The sequence below is a fragment of the Parasteatoda tepidariorum genome, chromosome 6 (assembly GCF_982258835.1).
Source record: "Parasteatoda tepidariorum strain Cologne lab strain chromosome 6, Ptep-v5.0, whole genome shotgun sequence".
NCBI lineage: Eukaryota > Metazoa > Arthropoda > Arachnida > Araneae > Theridiidae > Parasteatoda > Parasteatoda tepidariorum.
Genome location: NC_141760.1, coordinates 16595038 through 16613210, shown reverse-complemented (window position 1 = coordinate 16613210; position 18173 = coordinate 16595038). Strand labels below are relative to the sequence as shown.

The 18173-nt window shown below is 28.7% G+C and overlaps 1 protein-coding gene and 1 long non-coding RNA gene across 2 annotated transcripts in view; one reads left to right on the top strand and one right to left on the bottom strand.

Annotated features, from left to right (window-relative positions):
- Positions 1 to 10887: 10887 nt before the first annotated feature.
- LOC107443549 (uncharacterized) overlaps positions 10888 to 18173 on the bottom strand; it is a 67578-nt gene continuing 60292 nt past the window's right edge. The window contains 1 exon segment of the mRNA XM_087166729.1: positions 10888 to 14694. Coding sequence (XP_087022855.1) covers positions 14077 to 14694 — 618 coding nt within the window. The 3' untranslated portion in view covers positions 10888 to 14076.
- On the top strand, positions 15596 to 17458 carry LOC147807636 (uncharacterized). The gene is made up of 2 exons (XR_015434538.1): positions 15596 to 15903; positions 16866 to 17458. It is a non-coding gene; the product is annotated as an uncharacterized LOC147807636 (long non-coding RNA).

Below are 18173 nucleotides of genomic sequence, written 5' to 3'. Positions count from 1 at the left end.
TAAGCTTTTAGCTCAATTTTCGCTTTTGGTTTCATATTTTGTAATGTGGCTATTTTTTTCGAAAATATTTTAAATCATTCTTTAAAAATTTCACGTTCATGTAATAAGTTCATTTGAATTCGCAGCTCGCTTTATAGATTTCGTTTCATGTTTTATTCTGTTTCTTCTTTATACTTAATTTTCTGATTTCGCTTGATATTTTTACTTATTGTGTTCCATTACATTTGTAATTTTTTTGCAAAATTTTTTTGAGTGCTTCTCAAACTATTGCATTGATATATTTTACTTTGGCTATATTGATACAAAAATAGAAAGTGCTATTTTTTTGCTGATATAATCGTGTAAGCTGATGAAAAGATTATATCTTTTATTTTCCGGATATTTTTAGAAATTTTGTTTCCTTTTTTCGGAATTTTTTTTCCGGTTTCTTGCAGTTTTATTTTTTATTATTATTTCCCCCCCCCTTTTTATTGTTCTGTAATTTTTCCCAAGTTTTTTCTACATTTTGAACTTATTTTATGAGTTCTATTTACTTGCAGCTTATGCGCAATAAATAAAACTTATTATTTTTCGTAATTTTCTTCGTGTTTTTTTTTGTTTTTATTTATTATGATATATATATATATATATATATATATATATATATATATATATATATATATATATATATATATATATATCAAAATGCTTTTAAAATGCCATATAACATTTATTAAGTTTTACAATTTTATCGAAAATAAATACCGTGATTTCTATAAAATTTTGCGATTATGCATCAGAATAGCTATCTTTTTTCAGGTCCACCTTTGCTTGATCGCTTTTTTTTTTCCTTTCCTAAGAAACTCGAAGTGAGGGGCAAAAGCATTTAACCCTACAACTCTTCATAAATTTATGATAACTTATGAAAATTTGGTTTTAATTCAAAACTGTCATACAAATTACATTAAAACAGCTTTAAAAAAATAAATAATGTCAGATAAAAATTCAAAGATTCTGTAATCTTGGAGAATCAAAAATAATTTATTAATTTATTTAAATTTCCTTTTTAAAAGAGATTTAAAAAAAAAAAAAAAAAGCCCAGAAAGCAACGCGAAAAATTCTTTTGGTTGCTTAGCAACGAGAAGCACTATCTTTTCCCATCTTGTCATTCATTCAGTTTCTTTATGGTTGTTATAAATTATTTCCCCTTCTATGGCGAGGTAATTTGGCATATTTTTAAACCATCGCCAGATATATAAATCCTTATTGCGACCTAATTTACAACCCATTTTTTTCGAAATTTTGTCTACCCCCCCTATTTTAAGGGTCAGGATTCCAAATATGTAAAAAAAAATGCATGTTCATTCAGAGAAAGTACGTTTTTGTGTCTGATTTCGTAACTTATTTAATAGTTAGCACTAATTAATTAGCATATTTGAGGTCACCCCCAGGAACCATTAAGATTGACACTTAAATCGTGAAAATCCGATCATTAGAACAAAAGTTATTCAGGGTGATATCTTTTTTTTTTTGCCGACTGTACATTATCACTGTTGATATCGAATTTTATATATGTACAGTCAGCAAAAAAAAAAAGATATCACCCTGAATAACTTTTGTTCTAATGATCGGATTTTCACGATCTAAGTGTCAATCTTAATGGTTCCCGGGGGTGACCTCAAATATGCTAATTAATTAGTGCTAACTATTAATTAAGTTACGAAATCAGACACAAAAACGTACTTTCTCTGAATAAACATGTATTTTTTTTTTACATATTTGGATTTCTGACCTTCAAAATATAGGGGGTAGCCGCAATCTGGGAAATGTGGTCCCCATAGTTTGGTCAGGAGAGCGATCCAAAGTTCGTACCCCTTAATGTTAATTTCGCTTTTTGCGTTTTCAGTCATATTTTCAAAACTAATGAAGCAATTCAAAAAAAAATTGCACCCACTCATAAAACTCATTTACCCAAAGATAATTACGTGAAAAAAATAATTTTTAATATTTATTTATTATTTTTTATTATTTAATTAAAGTGAGGATGAAAAAATATTGAATTATAAGGTATGAATTTTTTCATACCATAATAATCTACATATTTTTCAATAGAAAAATCTAAAGTTTCAACTGTTTTTATTTATTAGAATCTGAAAAAAATTAAAATTAATTATTTTTAAAAAAATAATTTGGCGACAATAAAAAAATGATTAAATGGGGCGATTAATATTAAAATGTGATAAACTTGCGAGGAACTTGACTTCGCGCGCGTAGTGTAAAATTTCATTCATATTTTTTTCGCTAATAATCGTTTGCTAATCTTTTTATTTTTATTTCTTTCACACTATAAAATACTATGTTTCTTTTTAGTCATTTAATAATTTATTTGTAATTCAGTAAAGAAATTATGAATAAAACATTTTGAATAAAAAACACTTTATTCAACGAATGTCTAGTTTTATAAAGGCGTGCATCTGATAGAAAATGATTATGCACCAGATTGTGCTTACTTAATGTGATTATTTTTTAATTTTTGATTTTCTTTTTCAATAACTGATACAATTTCAATAATATACATACGTATGCATAGATTTGGAATAATATATTTATCAATTTCTTGAATATATATTTTATAATTATTAATACGAATGCGTAGTCAACATTTTTAATCATCTTAAAACTTCGCCCGGTGGCTGAGCGGTAGCGCTTCGCGATGTCGTTCCTCGGGCCGGGCAAGGCTGACTCAGCCTTCCATCCCTTCAGTGGGTCGATAAATAAATAACAAGCATGATTGGGAACTAAACACTGGGGGTTCCGCGTTCGGCTGACCACCTGACCGGAACATCTGCTCCTGCACCCCAGAGCCCTAGGTCCAGAAAACTGAGGTGGGCACAGTAGGCCTTGGCCCTCCATGGGCTGTCGTGCAGCTGAGTTTAGAGTAGAGTTTTTTAAAACTTCTTTACATCTTATATATCGCCTTAATCTTAAAATAAATTTGTAAATTACCTGTCTGTGCGTGTTTCGCAGAATTATTTTTCTAACTTTTTTATTGAATTTTAATGCAATTTTTTTTAAATTCTATTATGTATATTTTTTTCCAATAATATACTAATCAATCATTTAAGTACTTTAATTTATGTTTTTCTTTAAAATAAAATTACTTTTTAAATTATTGCTAAGTTCTTATTGAAAGAAAACTTAGAATTATTGCCAGCTATCTGAGAATTAAATCTTGTTAAGAAATTAAAAATATTCTACTGATCACACACAATATCATTCGAAGCAGAACAGCTGACTATTTACTAAAAATACTATTGTTTACGAAAAATGAAGATAAATTATTAATTTTATTTTTTTTATTGCTTCTTATTTATTCGAGTAATGAAAAGTAAATGCGTATGTGCGCACAGGGGAAAAATTTAACAGATTGTTTTGTTTTTTAAATGAACAAAAAACTATGGGCATGCAATTTTAATTCAACATTCAAAGTTAATCTTGTGCGCTAACCCTTTTAAGTTACCCTTTTGTCTTAAAAAGTTGAAAATATTTTCTTTAAAAGTTGTTTGTATGATTTCTCAACTTTTGCACAGTTCAAAAAAATATTGCTATATCAGGAAAATGTTCGATATGCCTTGTTTTGTTAAACAACTACTAAAATAAAAAATTGTAAAAAGATTTGAAAAACGTGCTATTTTTAGAATCATCATCTCAAAAATTGTTCTTTTACTCCATTTGACTTTTTTCTTCTTAAATAACTTATAATCATAGTTTTAACACACGTTTTGAAGAAATTATGTATACAAATTTCTCCTAATATTTCGTAATAAAAAAACAAAAATATTAATGATTTATTTATACAGTGAAACCTGCCAAGTTGACCACACTTGTAAGTTTTACACCTGAATAAGTTGACCTCAATTATCAAGAACGGAAATTTTCCTACATAATAAAGAAGCAAAACCTTTGTAACTTGACCACCTGTCTATCTTGTATGTTGACCACTGAAATAAGTTAATTTTGTCTAGGAGTATTATGAAATTCTATTCTAAAACCCTCATAAGTTGACCAGAAAAAAAAATTCAGAAAATTTTCTGTCATTTTGCAATGTATGTTAATATTTCACTTGTTTGGTGAAATAGTGTAAAAAGCTAATCTAAACCTTTTTGTGAGTTGATCATCTGGGGAAACTGTAGGGAGTCAGCTTTTGACCATTTCTTTCATTCATTCATTGAAAACAGGTGTGTTAGTTGAAAAGTTGCTCTTCCAGTTGCAATAGTGAGCAAATAGGCTTGTATGTGTAGTAATAACAGAATAAATTTTAAAGTGTTAAAATAATTTTGTTTTGTTAAAATTTTCAATGTTTTCGTGTTCTGATATTTTAAGAAATTATTTTTATTAAACACTTCACATGCATAACTAACAAAATAATTTTTTTTAAAAAGTTAGTTAAATATTAAAATTATTTCTGTGTAACAAATTGAAGTTCGTTTAGGTTTAAACACATTTCTTGAGATATTCATTTGGCCATTTGCTAAATCAAATTTTTAAGTCAAGTAAAAAAAAAATTTAAATGTATAGCAACATGTAGGAAGCGAAAAAGTAAGCAATGTCCCACCCCTTCTATAAGTTGACCACTTGTCTACGTTGGCCACTAAAACAATGCACATGAAGTGGTCAACTTACACAAGTTTTACTGTAATTGTTTCATTGAACCAGAGTAGTTAATTGTTTTCGTAATAATCGACCTTACAACTATTTAACTTAGATTCTTTGGACTATGCGTCACTTCATGCATGTCTTTCGAGATTGAAATTTCAAAGATAAAATGTAAAAATTACAAGAATACGTAAGCTGGTTTCAACTAACAAAAAAAAGGGACAAAATCGTTGGCAAAAGAAGTTATCTCATGAAAAGAGTGTCAGAGTTGAAAAAGTATTGAAAAAAATTGTAACAATTGTTACTCTTGTTTAATTAAGGGTATTATAAACCTAATTTTCGTTTAATCATGTTTTTTTAAAGAACTAACGAAAGGAGTGTGTAAATAACATCAACTCTTTTTACTGCTCAATTTTTCAAATGCTCACATCCATTTTCGGGCCCATCCTTGGTAACTAACAAATCAAACGCACTACAACACTGCAGTAAGAACGCACTTTAATACAAAACCCCTCTATTTAAGCTTTTAGCTCAATTTCCGCTTTTGGTTTCATATTTTGTAATGTGGCTATTTTTTTCGAAAATATTTTAAATCATTCTTTAAAAATTTCACGTTCATGTAATAAGTTCATTTGAATTCGCAGCTCGCTTTATAGATTTCGTTTCATGTTTTATTCTGTTTCTTCTTTATACTTAATTTTCTGATTTCGCTTGATATTTTTACTTATTGTGTTCCATTACATTTGTAATTTTTTTGTAAAATTTTTTTGAGTGCTTCTCAAACTATTGCATTGATATATTTTACTTTGGCTATATTGATACAAAAATAGAAAGTGCTATTTTTTTGCTGATATAATCGTGTAAGCTGATGAAAAGATTATATCTTTTATTTTCCGGATATTTTTAGAAATTTTTTTTCCTTTTTTCGGAATTTTTTTTCCGGTTTCTTGCAGTTTTATTTTTTATTATTATTTTCCCCCCCTTTTTATTGTTCTGTAATTTTTCCCAAGTTTTTTCTACATTTTGAACTTATTTTATGAGTTCTATTTACTTGCAGCTTATGCGCAATAAATAAAACTTATTATTTTTCGTAATTTTCTTCGTGTTTTTTTTTGTTTTTATTTATTATGATATATATATATATATATATATATATATATATATATATATATATATATATATATATATATATATATATATATCAAAATGCTTTTAAAATGCCATATAACATTTATTAAGTTTTACAATTTTATCGAAAATAAATACCGTGATTTCTATAAAATTTTGCGATTATGCATCAGAATAGCTATCTTTTTTCAGGTCCACCTTTGCTTGATCGCTTTTTTTTTTCCTTTCCTAAGAAACTCGAAGTGAGGGGCAAAAGCATTTAACCCTACAACTCTTCATAAATTTATGATAACTTATGAAAATTTGGTTTTAATTCAAAACTGTCATACAAATTACATTAAAACAGCTTTAAAAAAAAAAATAATGTCAGATAAAAATTCAAAGATTCTGTAATCTTGGAGAATCAAAAATAATTTATTAATTTATTTAAATTTCCTTTTTAAAAGAGATTTAAAAAAAAAAAAAAAAAAAAGCCCAGAAAGCAACGCGAAAAATTCTTTTGGTTGCTTAGCAACGAGAAGCACTATCTTTTCCCATCTTGTCATTCATTCAGTTTCTTTATGGTTGTTATAAATTATTTCCCCTTCTATGGCGAGGTAATTTGGCATATTTTTAAACCATCGCCAGATATATAAATCCTTATTGCCACCTAATTTACAACCCATTTTTTTCGAAATTTTGTCTACCCCCCCTATTTTGAAGGTCAGGAATCCAAATATGTAAAAAAAAATACATGTTTATTCAGAGAAAGTACGTTTTTGTGTCTGATTTCGTAACTTAATTAATAGTTAGCACTAATTAATTAGCATATTTGAGGTCACCCCCGGGAACCATTAAGATTGACACTTAGATCGTGAAAATCCGATCATTAGAACAAAAGTTATTCAGGGTGATATCTTTTTTTTTTTGCGGACTGTACAGCATCAAGAGAGTATTATTATGCACTCAGGGTGGGAGTACTTTCTGCTGTGGGCGGTAAATTAAGGTAAACAACCAAGCCCCAAGAACAACAAAAAGAAAAGAAAATCTTAATCAATACTTTTAAAAAATTAAAAATTAAATAAAAAGCTCTGGCTACGTTCATAAACAAAAATGGCCCTTTTAGTATGTCAAATTTCAAGTTTGTCATTGCATAAACTAATAATCTAATGTAATTATTTTTTTCAAAAATTTCTTTATACCCCATGTGCATTTTTCTACACGCATTGTGTAATTTGAAAATTATCACTCTCATAATTTCTGTGCAGCAGAACTAAGTTGATCACTCAAAACTACGGCGGTCTGTATAATCTTTTTTAATATAGTGAGATATTTTCGATAGCCAAGCAATATTTTTAAATTCTTTTGTTAATAACACAAATTGTAGTTATATAATTAACAATAAAAAAATTACGAAAGTTTGCTATTAGTGTATTGAAAATGGAGTTGAACAAATAAGGGCCCCATTAACTTCAATAGCTTAGGAATCCGCTAAACTTAAATTTGGTTCTGAAGGGATAAAGGATTGCTAGAAGAAGTGTATTCGGCTTCGTTACCCTTCAAGCTTATTCCACTATCTACAACAGTGTTCCCCAAAGTGTGGTACGCGTACCCCCAGGGGTACGGGAATAGTTTAGCGGGGGTACGCGTTATTAAGCGAAACATCTTGCAACAAACGAAAATTTCAAAAAATTTTATTTGAAAATGAAATTTTACGATTACGTATTTTTCTATTGGCTATTTTTTGCAGAGTTAACAGTTAATAATTAGTGGTATCAACAACCAGTTGTGATTTTTAACTTGTGCAATTATTTTATAGTAAAAAATACATTCATTTTTTTTAATTAGTGGTACACAGCGTTACAAAACATTTAGAAAGGGTACACAAAGGTCATAAGTTTGGGAAACACTGATCTACAATAATGGAAGAAACACTTTCGATTTTTGACTTTTTTTTATAAATTTCTCACGAAACATTTATGTTAATTCTATTGGCGATCGAAATGGGCTGCAGGTGGCGTAGAGCAGAACTCTTTTCCTATGGCAACATTTCACATGCTTTCCCCATTAGCCTGTGGAAAGTCATAGAGGAAGGAAGTACGTTAGTTTCTCTCTTGATTTTCACATAGATTAAAATCTTTTAACTTAAAAAACTATATGGAACTGAAAACTACATTAAACTTAGTTCTAAAGAAAAGTATCATAGAAATTTTAAAAAATATTTTTATTGCATAAAAAGGAAAAATATTAAGAAAAGGGAAATTATCGTAGTACATTCCTATACAACTGAAAAGAGGAGGAGAGGGAAGGGAGAAGGGCTAAAAGCATGAAACCGGTCTCTCCCCAGATGGCGTATTCGAGTGTTGCGATCGCGAATAATTTCAGATATTTTAAGGTAATGCAATTTCTTATACTGATCAATAAATTTTACAGCTTTCAGGTATTTGAAATTCCGGCAATAAATTACAAACGAAAACAAATATTTTTGAAAACACTGTACTAGAAAATACAGCAATAAGCTTGTAACTTGCATCGATTACTTTGTTGGTAATTAGTAATTATTGCATAAAATTTCGTAAACCCAACATAAATATTTATAAGAGTATGGCCATATTTATAAAAAAAACTGTTAATTTATTTTGTCGTCATGGGCTATAACTCCGATTTAAATATCTTGAATATTCACGAAGTTTCTAGAAATATTCTATTTAGTGTTTGTATTTTTTAAAAAGAAAGCTCTAAATGATGATGGGTTTTCAACAAACTTCTTTTTGCGTTATACGACGAAATTTAACAACAATTGATACCTTATAACAGTCGCCTGTACACCGAAATGTGATGATATAAAGAAAGAAAACATATTATTATGGAGGATGATGCCCAGAATGCCGATGTCATTTTAAATATGTATATCTCATTTAATACTAGTACAGAATAAAATTTGTGGAAAACACATTATAATTCAAAGCTTTCTACGAAAAAATACAAAAACTGATCAGAAACTTGCTAAAAACTTTTTAAATACTCAAGATATTCATTGGTCACTAAATACGATTCATACATGACATTTCATAAAAAAAAAATTAATGTTTCTTTTTTTTGCGTATGTGAAAAGAACTACTTCAAAAACTTCTTGCATAATTTTTAACGAATTTTATTTTAAAATAATAATTTTGTTATCAATTGAAAATTGTTCTGAAAATGTTGTTGAATATTTTAGAAGTTTTAACCAAAAAATGCACAAAGTTTTTTTTTTTTTTTTATAAAATTTCTTATTTTTACAAATATTTAAGCTGGTTTACGAAATTTAATTCAACTATTGAAAGTATACAAATAGAGTAATCACTGCCATATATTCATGTCATGGGGTGTTCAAAAATATGTCTGTAATTTATTGCCCGTCCCTTCAACCTGTGAAAGCTTTGAATTTTACTAATAAGTATGAGAAATTGCATGATCTAAACACCTCTAAACTACAAAATAATCATCCCAGTAAATTTTTTTCAGAAATTTAAAAAAAATACAAGAACAGAAAGTGTCTCTTCCATTATAGGGTAATGGAAGAGACACTTTCATATTATAGGATAATGTATGTTGTACAAAATAATTCTGAAATGTGATCTTGCTGGCAGCTAAAGGCGGCTAGTACTCAATACTTTTGATAATTATATTCAGAACTATGGTAATTTAAGTACGATTTATAATTATTTTACAATCCACAAAGATTGAAAATAACTATTCAACAAATCGAAAAGCAAAAGTAAGTTTTTAAGCACATACCAGGTAAACCTAAAACGATTAATAATAGCAGTTAATAACTGTTGTCATGGGTTACTACATACATTGACTGTATAAGTCTGCCACTAGATGCCACAATTAACTAAACTGGTTAAAAATACAATACTCATCAGTACAACAGTTAGATTATTCGATTTTTCATAATGCGTTGTGTATGATGCATAATCTACAATAAATCACACCAAAATAAGCACGACTGTGAACAAAAATGCTATTTTATGAAAATATTTTATTTCATACAAAATTTTTTTTTTATTATTTAGCCTTATAAATTTAATTTTTTTCATAATGCTGAGTATTCTTATTTGACATAAAGTACAAAACTCACACCATAATGAACATGACAATGAGTAACAAAAAAACTATATATTTTGTGACGATATTTTTTTACATACTTACAACGTCATTATTACAGGTGCCCACGGGCACAATCACAGATGAAAGAGTGAAGTGTCCGCTTCGTGGACAGGTACACTGAAATAGTACTCAGTTCAAGTTTCCACATACACAAAAAACACTAGGTTATTCAACTATAGAAACGTGATTGTTAAAAACAGTTAAACATCCTTACTTTACGCAAAAAGTAGGGTTAATCACTTATTATACTTTATTATAATTGCTACAACACTAATTTGCTTTCAATAAATTTTAAAAAAATAAGAAATAAATTTTATCGAATGTCTGTTACAAATTTTTAAAACTTATTTCATTAAGAAACTTGCAAATGCAATTTTAAAGTAAAGTCATTTTATTTTAATTGAAGGTAAACAAAAAAAAATAGAAATATTTTGTAAAAAATATGGTAATTGTACTAAAAATAATAAATTTTAAAAAACATCTGACAATTTTTCGAAACTTTATTTCTGTATCCACTATGTCATAATATACAGTATGAGTAGGGTCCTATAAATTATGCGAAGATGCCGAAATCCGCATAATTCACAATTATCCGCATAATTTACAATTTTCCGCGTAATCGCAGCATATCTGTATAATTTTTATTTTTCAGCAAAATGTATTCGTTTACCTGATAAATTTCTCCGTAAGCAATTTTTTTCAATTGAAGTATATCTTCTTTTTCAATTCCAAGAATCTTTTTGGTCAGATCTTTCCAAGAATCTCCCCCCCCCCCCGGCACATAGCTTCTAATCAGTCGCCATCATCTTCAATAGGTCACCATCATCTTCTGCTTACATAGAATTTTTTAGCAGTGAAATAAACCTTACTCCTGACACTGCTTGTCTCAATCAGTGCAAAGTTTTGGTGGAAAGCAAGTACTTTTGCAAAGACTTTCAGTTCATTGCAGAACATGCTCAGATATTAATGGATACTCTTCTCTTTTTCGAAACATGTGGTGTATCTATTCACAAAGCTTACAATAAGATTTTTGATCTGCGGTCTAAACTTCGATGCAATTTTCAGGCATCATACTCACGAAAAGATTCATGCAACGTATTTCTTCAAGAAGTGTTTCGCAAAACAATTGCTATGTTGAATACTTACTACTCTCCAGAACTAGACGTATTCAAAAAACGCGGGCCCAAGTTTAGTCAACCTGCCTTAAACTTCATGAAAGCTGCTCGAGTTTTCGATCCAGAACAAATAGTCAACCTCAATATTGAGGACGACGATGTATTCAAGAATATTCCAGGAATGAGTGGTCAAGATATAAAACTCGAGTATGCTGTTTACAAAGAATATGTAAAAGAATGTTCAAACCAGGACTTAATTAGATTCTGGAATTCAGAGGCAGTCTCAGAGAGATTTCCAGAACTTACAAAAAAAGGAAAACAAGTGCTCTCAGTGCTTCCTAATTCAATAGATTGTGAAAGAGCTGTATCCTGCTACGGCCAAATTTTACAAAACAAAGACAGAGTTTGAAAGAAAACGCAGCTTCTGGACTAACTTCTCTCCATTTTAATAAACTTTAATAATTGTTCTGATGTAGAAAATGGATGTACAATACATAAGAAGGTAATTTAGTTGAAATCTTTACTGTATTCATTGAAATTTTTTTATATTAAAACAGTAAAGAAAGTTGAACTTTTTTAAGAGATTTTTTTTCCAGTTTCAATTGTTTTCTGGATCATTCGCAACCTGCAAACATAATTTTTAACAGACACCGCATCCTTGCCGCATAATTTTTAAAAATCGCTGCATACTAGCCACATAATTTTAAAAAAATTTCCGCATAATTTATAGGGCCCTAAGTATGAGTATAAAATTAAATAAAGTGCCTTTTATTTCAACCGTATATAGAAAAATAGAAATATTTATAACAAAATATTGAAAATTTGCTAAACCATTATAAGAAAAGAACTACAAATTAATATCCGACACTTATACATAAAGACTTTACAACAAAAAAGTTATTTAAGGAATATTCATGAACTGGGCAGCTACTTAAAATGGCACATTAAAAACATTTGCATATTTATTTATTAAACTTAATTATTTATTTAAATAGTTTTTGGAATTAAAAAAAACTGAATTCTGATTTACTAATTTTGATTATTTTTTAACAGTTTGAGTAATCTTTTGCATTCTTCATAAGTTTGATAGAATATAGGTTCAAAAACGTTCAAATGCGATTTAAAAAATTTATGATAACTAAAACTTTAAATGACTGACATAATATTTATAAAAGCAATATTTTTGTTTACATTAAAGTGAGATTTCAAAAATAGTGAACAAGTGGAAAATCTATGGATTGAAAAACAAGAAATAGATTTTATGAAGCAATCTTTACCACTTTCTCTAAAGCTTTCATGATTGCAATAAAATCAAATTTACTTTTAACACCTTAAATCTTCTCCCCTTTAATTATAATATAAATTATTTTGTTATAATCAAGGGCTGTTAAATTTTGTTTTGTAACTAATCAGAATTTAAAATAATAGCAAAAAATATAAAAAATTTTTAATTATACAATGTGTGCTACAAAGGATTCATTAAGTAAATGAAGCTGCATGATATTTTCATATAAAATTGCTATTTCAATTTTTCGGGAAAAATACCGAATATTACCTTCAACTTAGGACACTAATGGTGAGAGAATAAATAACAATTTATGATTTTGACCAGTATAGCTGGTGGTTAAGTAATGTTATCCAGCATCCAAGTTCCAATAAAATGTGTTTGTAAAGCTTTTTTTTTTAAATTTAAATTCTTAACTTTTCTATATTAAAGTTTATTTTAAAGGCATTGCTCATGAATAAATACAAAACAGAATGACTGTCTAGAGAAGACAGTGTTCAGTCATTTTAATACACAGTGAAAATCTATACTGAAACGTGCTGCAATAAATCATAACTTACACCAGTACAAGTCGGAATATGATAAGTTAAAGGAAAATCTCTTTGGACATATACGACAAGAATAATGTTTCTCACTAGGATCAATAAATCTATGATTAGAAATGTTTTCACTACAGGGCATTTTTTTCCTTTCTCGCATCAAAAATGTTTAACGTGAGCAATTTGCGCTCTCTATATTTCAATTTTAAAATGCACGAATCTCTCGAATTTTGGAAAAAATTTCTTCTTACGCCATTTTGAAAAAAACATGAAAACAGCTACGACAAGTGTTGAAAAAAAATAAGTCCTTTATAATAAGGTTCCCTCACCGACAATTTGCAGCAATTTGTAAAAGTTGAAGTCTGCGAAAACTAAGCTGGAAGATCTAACAAGAAGTAAGAACATGGAAATAACTTCAACGGACTTCACACTAAAACAGAAATAATTGAGAAGCCTATGCTGGCAGATGTAGAGGATAGGAAAGTGTGTGCACAATGCTACAAATTTAATTAGTCATTTCGAATAGTTCAGCATCTGTTGCAAGGTCATTTACCACCCAAAACCGAATTAAAACAAAATATTGTAACAGATTGACTGATGAGCATTTGGGCAACCCAATGAGAATTGCTGCTGAAAATGTAGATATAGAACATTTTCCATATGATGATGCAGCAAAAATATTCAATGGTTTGGAAATTAGAAGATGTTAAAAATGTATTATAATTAAAGAAATATTCCTTTTCTTATTCTTTTCTTTATTAGAAATATTCGTGTTATTTTATTTTTTTGAAATCTCACCCTGTTTTTGAGAAAGGGTGAGAAATTCTCTCCCATTATTTTTCTGTAATGAAAACACTGGATTAGTAAGATTAGTTCTTGTTGAGAAACACTTATTGCATATATTGCTAGAATAACATACCTCACAAGTATGAACTCTAATGGTAATGATCAGTATTATTGAAAACTCCTTCAAAATATACTTCTAAAATATGGCGAATCATTTTTCTGAATAAGATTATGTTAAGTTAGAGAACATTTTTGAGATAAAAACTCTTATTACATTACGCTACAGCAAAAAGGTTTCCTCACCAATGTGAATACAAACAGAAATCAGCCTTTTGAAAAGAACTCTTTTTACATATGCTACAAAATGAAGTTTTTCACAGGTATGAATACAAGTGCGATTACCTGGACAGTCCTTATGTAACATATTATCTTTACAAATATAAGAATATAGCTTCTAAACAGCGTGAGCAAGAATGTGTTTAGTCAGACTACTTTTGTGTGAAAAACTCTTATTACATACACTACAAGAATACGGTTTCTCACCAGTATGAACACGACCGTGTATAGTCAGTGCACCTCTCTCTGAAAAACTCTTATTACAAATACTACATGAAAAAGGTTTCTCCCCAGTATGAGCACGCCTGTGTATAGTCAGTACACTTCTTCCTGAAAAACTCTTATTGCATATACTACAAGAAAATGGTTTCTCACCAGTATGAACACGTTGGTGGCCAATCAGTGTACTTCTATTTGAAAAATTCTTATTACATACACTACAACGATAAGGTTTCTCACCAGTGTGAACAGGACTGTGTCGAATAAGTGCATCTCTTCGTGAGAATCTCTTATCACATACACTACAAGAATACGGTTTATCACCAGTATGAGTACGAAAGTGAGAAGTTAGATTACCTATACATGAAAAACTTTTATTGCATATACTACAAGAATAAGCTTTTCTTACAGGATGAATAACACTATGTTCAATAAGCTGACTTCTCTGAGAAAAACATTTTTCGCCCATGCTGCATAAGCTAAGTATCTCAACTAAAAGCAGAAAAATTTCAACAATTTAATGAAAAATTCTGATTACATGTACTGCAAGAAATAAATTTCAAGCTAATATAAAAAAGTATTAACTATTGGCCACTCTTGTTTGCTTTAGAAAATTATTTCACATACATTGCCAGTGTACTAAGAAACTACTTATTAACTATACTTGGAAACTCATAAGTACATAAACTACAAACATTAAATTTCTTTGTATGATATTATTTGTGTGTTAGAACATCATTACCACTATGACACACATTACACAGACACTATTTGCTGATAGTGTTCTAACATAGAATGTTACTGTCACATAAAATTATATTGTCTTCAATAATTCTTCCTTCTGTCAGGAAGCATTTAACACACACTGCATGAATAGCTTAATAATAATATAAATCATTCAGGAAACATAATCTGTTTACTGTCTGTTCCGAAGAAAATATTTTTTTTTATCCTTTCCCTCCACATTTATTTTTTGTATAAAGATAATATATGAATAAGATCTGCATGGATATAACCTTTTAAAAGCACTTTCTATATTTTTTCCATTACAATGAAAGCAATTTACTTTATATTGGCAGGGTTTTATAATATGCAGGTTTATATAGTTGAGTATACGTAAGAGAGTTTTATTACCTCTCCTACCCTTGAACGAATATGTCTTTGAAATTTAAATAGGACATTCCGTAATGGATAAAGACTAAACAATTTAATAAAGCCTTCCATTACACAAATGGAGTTAATAAAAGTCTTCCTCAGTATAAGTGAGATAGTCTGTTATAACTTAGTTCATCTCAGTAAGGAATTTTTCCACAATATGGTGCGTAATTCGATAGGCCGTGAAAGTTATTTACGTTATTGGTTGCTTATTTCTACTCACCTGATCTCCAGAAAATTGGAAATTCTTATGCCCTGAAACGCACTGTCTTGGCTGACCGCCCTCTTATAACCCTAAACTTTGGCGATCTGGTGAAATGGGTGATTGCCAAACGAAATCTATCGCCAACTGCTTGGATGCCCGCTTTTTGAACGTGATTGAAAATGGCGAAAATGTTTGAGCTGGAAAGATGTAACGAATACGCTAGGAAATACATATTTTTTACTACAATATTTTTATTCATGCAAAGTGATTTCTAGATACTGGACATTAGTATTGCAGCGCTTGCTGAATTAATATAAAATAGCTCTTGGTGTCGACATTTTTACTGGCTAGCATTGCATATTGCAGGTATCATTTTCATCACTTTTCTTAGCATTATTGTCGGATCTGTGTTTTTATTTAAAGCAAGAATTTTTGTTGTTAATTATAAAGATTATTTTTGTGTGTGTGTGTGTATTGAATATTATTTGAAAGGAAATATGAATGACAAATAAGTTATAACTGTAATAAAACAAGGTTGGATGGAAACCACTTTTTTGTTTCTTATGAGTAAAAGGTTAAATTAATAATATTTTGCACCGTGATTTTAAGGTACGCATTAAAATTATCAACTTTTCTTGTATGAATATGCTTTAGTGGTATTAAAATAAAAATATTGATTCACATTTTTTTCATTGTTGGTTTTAAAAATTAGTTTACATGTGTTAAAGTTCTCTGTTTACATATTTTATTATTTGTTTGATGCTTCTATGATTACATTACTACTATAAATGATTTTTTTAAAATTTAGAATAATATTGAAAAGCACAAGTTGTATTGTAACACAAATTGTGCTTCGTGATTTGTATATTCAGTTGCAATGCTTCTAGGTTGTTATCATCATCAGTTACATATGGAAATAAGGCTCCTGCATTTACTGAATTTCTCACAGTTCTGACCTGAGTATTGTCACGACTACCAGGTCAGTCTTGTTGAAAATCCAGTTTTGATCCTTCAGTACCTACAGAAATAGAAATCTAGGTGAACCAAATGAATGTTATGAAGAAAACTGATTGGATTAGTATACATTTTAATTTGTTTTAATGATGTAGTTAATAGTACTAGGGTAAATTAGAGTTAATATATTATATATAGTTTACATTTCTTATTATTTGTGAGATTCTGCTTATTAAACATTACTATAAGTGACATTTTGAAAATTGATATTATAGTTTGGAATAATACGAAAGGAGTAGAATAAAATTTTGATGGTTGATAGGAAGCACAAATATGTAACAATTGTAATGTAATGATGTGTTGTTTTGTTATAGGTTGACTTTCTTATCAACTCATAAAACGCATTATTTTAAAGCTCCTTCAACAACCTCAGTGTGCCTGTATGTCTGAAGTGGGAGTTATGTGTAATTTGTTAAATTACTTCTGTGTATTGAATGTTATTTGAAAGGAAAAAGGAGTGACAAATGAGTTATAACTTTAATAATACAAGGTTGGAAGGAAACCACTTTTAAATTTCGTATGAGGAAAAGGTTAAATTAATAATATTTTGCACCGTGATTTTAAAATACCCAATAAAATTATCAACTTTTTTTGCATGAATATGCTTAAATGATATTCAAATAAAAATATTGATTCCCATTTTATTATATTGTTGGTTTTAAAACTTAGTTTACATGTGTTAAAGTTCTCTGTTTACATATTTTATTATTTGTTTGATGCTGCTATGATAACATTACTACTATAAGTGATATTTTTAAAATTTAGAATAATATTGAAAAGCACAAGTTGTATTGTAACACAAATTGTGCTTCGTGTTATGTATATTCAGTTGCAATGCTTTTAGTTTTGTTCTAGGTTGTCATCATCATCAGTTACATGTGGAAATAAGGCTCCTGCATTGACTGAATTTTTCACAGTTCTGACCTGAGTATTGTTACGACTGCCAGGTCAGTCTTGTTGAAAATCCAGTTTTGGTCCCTCAGTACAGAAATAGATAATTCTAGGTGACCCAAATGAATGTTATGAAGAAAGCTGATTGGACTAGTATACATTTTGACTACTTGAAAGTAATGTTGATTAAAATAATGTTTTGAACATTTTAATTTGTTTTAATGATATAGTTAATAGTACTTGGGTAAATTTGAGTTAATAAAGTATATAGTAGCATTTTTTATATCATCCTTTTTTTTATATTGTGATTGATTAACTCAACACCTTAGTACATTATCTCTCTCTTCTAATAATAAATGTTTTTAAAAAAGTTAATTAAAAAATTTTAAAGCGCAGAATATAGAAGTGATGGAAATATAAATATTATTCTATTATAAACTTAATAACTAGAGTTGATTTGTTATAAAAAGCAATGAAAAAAAAACAATTTTTTTTTCGAGTTTACCCTGATCTCAGTGTAAAATCATTGAGATCTAGTCATATGGCTCTGCTTTCCTCTACCCCTATAATGGCTCTGGTATTGCAATATAAATAGTATTTTAGAATGTTTTGTTTCATTTTATTACATAAAGTGTCTTAACATTAAAAAGAAATACCAGCACTTTTGTAATTTCAAACATGATTGTTCTAAACTGTTGTCAAATTTTTGTCATTTTGTTTTCAAATTTTTG